Here is a 7,353-nt window from a genome sequence, read left to right as displayed (position 1 = left end):
GTTTTATCGTGGCTAGCGCCATTTTGAATAGCATGTCGTCATCTAGCGAGCGACAGGTTCCGCGGTCGTGCTGTTAGAAACGTTGACGAAAGTAGTCTTCGGGCGCCGCTCCCGCGTTGGGTGTGCTGTTGTGTGCTCCAAAGTGATGAGTATCCTATCAAAGGCGCGTCTTGTGTTCTTGTGTGCCGCGGTTGGCGCTTTTCAGCTCATTGGAAACGTTTCTTGCCCCGCATTATGGCATTTGCCTGTGCGGCGATGCCGATAAGTGCGACCCTGAACGCTCCACCCATAGAAATCGTGGACGAGTACTCAAAATGTTGTATCAGCTATCAGCGATTGAATTTCCCTTCGGGTATTTTGTCGTTTTAAATGCAGTATACCGAGAATGTTTTTTGGCGTTTCGTGTCGTCCACAACAATGAAATATAATCTAAACAAGGATGCGTGAAATAAGAGCATTGCAAGGAACGATCGTCCTCTGGCTTGAAAATGCTTATAAAAGTTTCATTCAAGGGACCCCGTGTGAACGAGTGTGTCCTTTGTCGAGGATTTAAAATGGAAATGTTGAGAAGGGCCCATTTTCGGAGCGAGTCGATCAATTTTTCGACGATTCGAAATCGATGCATGAGCATGTTTCAACAATACAAATTGAAGTTTTCCTTTCGGCTACATTATATATGTACTAATTTTCAAAATTATATTTCAGTCGCGTTGTGACGGTCAACATTAGTTCAGGGCTGTACGGTATCGCGCAGGAGATCGCGATTGAAAACCGATAGAACTTTCTGACAATTTCCAGCCAGACCCGGCAGCGGAAATTAGCCTTCAACTAAGCGTTGTAGATGACAAAATCGAGTTAATGTAACCACAACAAAATATCAACATTAATATAAGTATTGAAAAGCTACAAGCTGAAGCAGCAGTTATCGTAAGGAAATTTGCTCGCGCCTCGTGAGCGTACACCATGTTCACCGACGGTACAGTGCGTTAAATTCGGTGCGCGCTCCATTCACGAAATGTTCCCAGCGCACTCGAGGGGACGGCGTTGGGTAAAAGTATTTTCGGTTTCCGTACGCAACCCACTTCCGCCAGTAGTCTCGGTGATTTGGAAAGCGATCGATCTTTAAGACATTGCAGCCGCAGTTGCCTTGTCGGATCCCGGGTGCGATATAGTTGTCCTCCGATAATATTCTGCAGTTTCGGTTGTTATTCGTGCAGCTTATTGCCGAACAATGCCGTACCAATGACCTGGGGATTGTCGTCATTAGATGCGCCAGCTCTAATTAAATCTGGAAATAAATAAATGAAGGAAACAGCGAACAAAACAAGCATAATATCATTAAAAAAAACAATACAAAAATGAGGACAAAGAACAGAGGCCACGGACAGGGCGCAACTTGCAACTGAATTTTGATACCAGACACACAAAAAAATTTCAACCTGTCCACTCTGCTGAAGAAGGAAGACCAGCGAAGCTGTACTATGGTGGGAATGAAGTAATGGACAGCCGCAAGTCGGAAAACAGAGTGGAAAGGCTGGAAAGGTTGCGCCATCTATAAACGACGGCAGCAACCAGACAACCGGCAAGCCGGTTGTCTGGTTGCCGCCGTTGATTATAGATGGCGGTAGCTGTCCTGAGTTTTGTGTCATCATTTGTTTGCTGACGGACACGATATTGGGGAAATTAGCCCTTAACAGCTCCGCTGTAAAAGATTAAAACCGCACATGCGCTAAAAAATTACATTTATAATAAAAAAAGAACAAAAAAAAAAACAGAAGCCAGCCGTTACTGCTGAGCGTCTGAAGCATTACTGATAAAGGCCCGCTTCTTATAGGCCGATAGAGGGAGCGCTGATGCGAACATTCGATTTCGAACCATGGGCCCTTATCATGAACGATTTCACGCCCCACGCAGTTGCGTTTCCAATCTTCCGCAACCTTGGTTCTATGGAACTCCGGTTGGCATTCACATCTATCGAAGTGTACAGTCAAATGGCCAGACGGGGATGGCCTGGTGGCAGCTGAGTGCTCTGTAATTCTGTCATTGATGCACCTCCCCGTCTGGCCCACGTAAACCCTACCGCAAGACAAGGAAATTTCACAGGTGACCCCCATGGCGCACTCACGAAACTTAGTGGCATGACGTTTGGTGCACACTCCTTCCGCCTCCCCTGACTCTCCTTTTTTTCTTCATTCTTTTTGCATAGCATTGAAAGTTTCTTTGGCGCGCAAAAATCACCGGAAAAAGTGTGCATCAAACGTCATGCCACTAAGTTTCGTGAGTGCGCTATGGGGGTCACATATGAAATTGCCTTGTCATGCGGGGTTTGCGGGGGCCAGACGGGGAGGTGCATCAATGATAGAATTACAGAGCACTCAGCTGCCAGCAGGCAATCCCCGTCTGGCTGTTTGGCTGGACACTGCGATAGATGCGATCATGTGAAGGTCAACCGGAGTTCCATAGAACTAAGGTTGAGGGAAAATGCAAAACGTAACTGGAGCGTGAAATACATGAGGCCTTTATGATAAGGGCCAGCGGTCCGAATGTTTGCATCAGCGCTCCCTCTATCGTCCTCTCTGATAAGGAGCAGGGCTTTATCAGTAAGGCTTCAGACACCCACTAGCGACGCCCGGCTTGTGTTTTTTTTTTCTTTTCTTTAAATCTAAATGTATGCCTTTTGCGCATTGTTAAGAATGGAACCTTCGGCGACCTTCTTCCGAGTTTCAACGCTGCGGAAACGAGTCAAGACGAGTCCGGGACCGTCGCCCGCTTGTCGGGGCCTGCGCGAAACGAGTCCCGACGAGTCCGGGACCGTCGCCTGCGTGACGGGGCCTGCGGCAACAAGTCTCAACGCGCCCGTGACGTTGGCGGGACGTGTGTGTGTGCGTGGTGGTTGGTGCGCTCGGGAAAGGGAGAGAGGCATGGCCTAACTGCGGAGAACTTTGGCTACGTCGCACTGGACGGCGGACTTTGCTGCGTCGCACTTGACGGCGGGTTGCTACATCGTACTGGCTGCCCTGGCGGAGAGTGAGGGAGAAACGGACCCTATATAAGGCGGAGCGCGAGGCTGCTCCGTTGTTCTCTCGGATTTGACGACTGTATCGCTACCATGTAATTAAACCGTTCGTTACGTTACCAAGTCTCCCACCTCCACTGAACCCCTGGGTTCTTCACTGTCGGGGAATGGACGTCGTCTCGAGCCAGGAAGCTTCCGGACGTGCGGCCTAAACCCCGCCTCGAACAACTGGTTGGCAGCAGTTGGGATCGGACCATGCGACATCGTGCTACATCTGTGGGTGAGCGTTTGGACTTTGCTTTGAGATTCGCCAGGCTTCAGATTATGGGTAATTAATTTTGAACTGCTGGGAATCCTTAGTGTTTGACTCGTGCGCTAGGTTTTTGTACAACCTCGCGACAAGTTTTTTAGCAAAGCCAAAGCTAAAGAGCAGCGATCATGGATCTAATGAGGTTACTGAGAACAGATTTACTCTGTTTATGTGAAGAATTTGGTGTGGAGGTGGAGCAAAAGATGAAGAAATCTGAGATCAGTAAAGCAATTTCAGAGAGCGCGGAAGCAGAGGATATTAAAATTGCGTGGGAATTACTTCAGAACGCTAAAAGTGAGGCTGCAGCGAAAGAGGAACGAGAACGAGCGCAAGCTGCAGCGAAAGAGGAACGAGAACAGGAGCAGGCTGCAGCGGCAGAGGAACGAGCGCTAAAAAGGCTAGAGCTCGAAATTGAACAACAGCGATTAAACTCGCAGAACAGTAGAGTTGGGGCTCCGGTACGAGCAAGTGAGGCCGAGTCGTATCAAATGAAGAAGCTCCTGCAGCCGTTTAAAGTTGGGGAAGACGTGGGCCTATTCTTAGTTAACTTTGAGAGGACATGTGAGAAGTTGAGCTTCGCCCCAGAAACGTGGCCGCAACGGCTTTTGACTTTGTTGCCCTGTGAGGCTGCAGAGGTTGTCGCGCGCCTTAGTACTAGAGACGCGGACGACTACGACAAGGTGAAGTCGAGCCTTTTGAAGCGGTATCGCCTTTCTGCCGAGGCGTTCCGTCAAAGGTTTAGAAACGCATCCAAAAAGAGCAGCGAGGGCTACTCGGAATTCGCGTACGGGCTTAAAACCAACTTGATAGAATGGTTGAAGAGCGAGGAAGTGTACGAAAGCCGAGACAAGGTAGTCGAGTGCGTGTGCCTCGAACAGTTCTTTCGTAGCATTCCGCAGTCAGTCAAGCTCTGGGTGCAGGATAGGGTAGGAGTCGACTCTGTCGAAAGGGCCGCTGAGCTAGCCGAAGAGTACGCAACGCGTAGAAAGCTGAGCGGAGAGGACAGCGAACCCGGCCGGAGCGATCAGCGCAAGCCCTTCCAACAGGGAAACGGCTCGCGAGAAAAAAGGCCCGAGAAGCCAGAAACAGGACAAAAGGTCCCAGAAAAGAGCGGAGATCCCTCGAGCGGAGATCCCTCGAACAGAGACGAGGCACGGAAAAGCCAAAAAGGGCAGTTCGAGGCAAGGAAGCCGTTCCTGTGCTACAACTGTCAGGAGCCGGGACACACAGCGGCCAGGTGTAACAAACCGCGGGTTGTGTTCTCGTACGTGAGCGGTAGTGACAGGGACCTGGAGCTTCTTCGTCCCTATCTTCACGAGCTCCAGGTAAACGGAAAGCCGTGCAGGGTACTTCGTGACAGTGCAGCGACGATGGACGTTGTTCATCCGTCGTATGTAACTACATCCGACTTTACTGGAAAGGTAGTTTGGATCAAGCAGCTGCTCGAGAAGCACAGTGTCTGTCTGCCTATGGCGAGAGTAAGGATAACTGGCCCGTTCGGAGAGCTAGTGACAGAGGCGGCTGTCTCTCAAACAGTCCCGTTGGAGTATCCCTATTTGTTTTCTAACCGGTCAGATTTCCTGCTGCGCGAAAGGGGTCAACAACTGGGAGGAGGACTAGTTCAGTCGTGTACGAGGTCCAAATCGCGTCAGCTCGCCCGTTTGTTAACGAGTGATCCAGAGCGAAAGGCAGCTGACGGGGAGCAAGCACTCCCAGAGTTGGAGGCAGAGAAACGGGATGAGGGGGTCCGGGTTGTAGAACAGCCCGACCTCGTGGCACCAGAAAGCGTACGCCGTCCCAACGCGCCGGCGAAAAAGGCGGAGGAAGACGGGATCATCAAAGGATCTCTCGTAGCTCCGGCGTCACGTAACTTTGGTCCTCCGTTACGAGTAGACAGAGTGTCTTTGACAGTCGAGCAGAACAGCGACCCTAGTGTGTCAGGGTTTCGCGGTACAGCTCAGGAGATTGCTAGGACCAATGTGACGGGGCATGAAAAAGGCGGATTGTTTTATCGGCGCTATAAGGACCGCATTTTCACGTCTAGAAATCACGTGAAAATCGATCACTATGACTTCAGCGTAAGAAAGAGGAAAGGCAAATTTAACAGCAATGCCGATGGGTTGAGCAGATTTTTCTGATATCACCAAAAAGAGTAGGGATGATCTCAGAGGTTTTCGTCATCCACGGGAATGAGGATCTAAGTGGGGGCACTTCGTTAAAACCCCAAAACGACCTCACAAATTGCGAAGAGTTTTTGTCTTTTTGTATTTTGTTCATAGTGACCTCTTTGGAAAAATGAGTTTTGCTTTGGCGACAGCGGGTCTCGATACCCGAAGTTGTCCTAAGGTTTTAAATTGCATTGTTTTGGCAAATTTTGGTAATCCGTAATCCAGTCTGGCGGGTCTCTGGCGGATTCCGAGCGTTTGACTGCGGTGTGGCGTGGTGTTGTGGGGGACGTTTCCGCTGATGCCTCCGTTGTGAGAGGTTTGGGAGTTTGCTTAGTGCTTGCAGTGTCTTCTCAAGGCCTACTCCAAGCGCACCTCTTCAGGCCAGCGATAGTACCACCGGCCATTCGAGGTTTCCCTGGCCCCGGAGGGGCTGTTAAGAATGGAACCTTCGGCGACCTTCTTCCGAGTTTCAACGCTGCGGAAACGAGTCAAGACGAGTCCGGGACCGTCGCCCGCTTGTCGGGGCCTGCGCGAAACGAGTCCCGACGAGTCCGGGACCGTCGCCTGCGTGACGGGGCCTGCGGCAACAAGTCTCAACGCGCCCGTGACGTTGGCGGGACGTGTGTGTGTGCGTGGTGGTTGGTGCGCTCGGGAAAGGGAGAGAGGCATGGCCTAACTGCGGAGAACTTTGGCTACGTCGCACTGGACGGCGGACTTTGCTGCGTCGCACTTGACGGCGGGTTGCTACATCGTACTGGCTGCCCTGGCGGAGAGTGAGGGAGAAACGGACCCTATATAAGGCGGAGCGCGAGGCTGCTCCGTTGTTCTCTCGGATTTGACGACTGTATCGCTACCATGTAATTAAACCGTTCGTTACGTTACCAAGTCTCCCACCTCCACTGAACCCCTGGGTTCTTCACTGTCGGGGAATGGACGTCGTCTCGAGCCAGGAAGCTTCCGGACGTGCGGCCTAAACCCCGCCTCGAACAGCATGTGCGTTTCTTTCTTTTATGTATATGTTCTATTAGGATTCAGTTGCAAGTTACGCCCTGTCCTGTGTGCCTCTCTTCTCTGTCCTCGTTTTTTTTTTTTTCCGTCGTATTTCCCACCATGTATCAGAACCAACTAGCCCAACTCGCAGTCTTAAAACAGGCGAACTTGGTGCACGCCCAAAGCGTTCATCCGGGTCTTCCGCTCGTTCCTAACTAACCAGCAAGGAGGAAAGCGCCGATAGCCCTTTTCCCTTTTGCCCCCGTTTAGTAAAACGGTATATAAGTTCCCGTAGGGCGCAAAGTTCATTCGTCTTGAAATCCAAAGTTACGCGGGAAAGCCGCTCCTAACGTGCGCAGAAGAATGCCACCGGTAGACCGAGTGCATAGGCCGAGTACCCTCAGGTCCATATGATATGCGGTGGTATACACTCACGTTGCCGTGGTTCCGCGAGTGTTTCGCGTCAGCCTCTGACATCAGACGCTTGATGTCCACGTTTTCGATTGACAGCATGGTGAAAAACGTACCCAAATAGGCCTGTGTCAGGTAAGACGTAGGCAGGCGGTCAACCACCGCCTGTCCTCGTCGTCGTCGCAGTGCGCAGGTGAATGATGAATGGATGATATATCGGCTAGAAATGGATGATATACGGCCTCATATAAAAGCAAAAAAAAAACGTAAGCAGTGTTGGCTAGTGGCTAGTTAGCGGCTAATGGCTAACGGAGCTGCGGAGCGGCCGTGGCGGAAGCTTTTCTGCACAGCCCTGGATTTTAGCTTTAGTTTCAGCACACGGCAAAACAGCACGCGACAAAACAGCACGGTCAAAACAGCACGCGTCAAGACAGCACAGCGTCAAAACAGCACGGCGA

The 7,353-nt window shown here is 51.0% G+C and overlaps 1 protein-coding gene across 1 annotated transcript; it reads left to right on the top strand.

Annotated features, from left to right (window-relative positions):
- Nucleotides 1-3,721: 3,721 nt before the first annotated feature.
- Nucleotides 3,722-5,476, top strand: LOC120848412 (the record flags this gene model as incomplete). The annotated part of the gene is made up of 1 exon (XM_042291953.1): nt 3,722-5,476. A coding segment is annotated over one exon (1,743 nt), but the record flags the coding sequence as incomplete, so codon positions are not given.
- Between the last annotated feature and the right edge of the window lie 1,877 nt (nt 5,477-7,353).

This window comes from Ixodes scapularis, unplaced genomic scaffold, assembly GCF_016920785.2.
Source record: "Ixodes scapularis isolate PalLabHiFi unplaced genomic scaffold, ASM1692078v2 PGA_scaffold2__306_contigs__length_199485367, whole genome shotgun sequence".
Lineage (NCBI taxonomy): Eukaryota > Metazoa > Arthropoda > Arachnida > Ixodida > Ixodidae > Ixodes > Ixodes scapularis.
The sequence above is the reverse complement of the archived record's forward strand: the minus strand, read 5'-3'. Positions and strand labels throughout refer to the sequence as shown.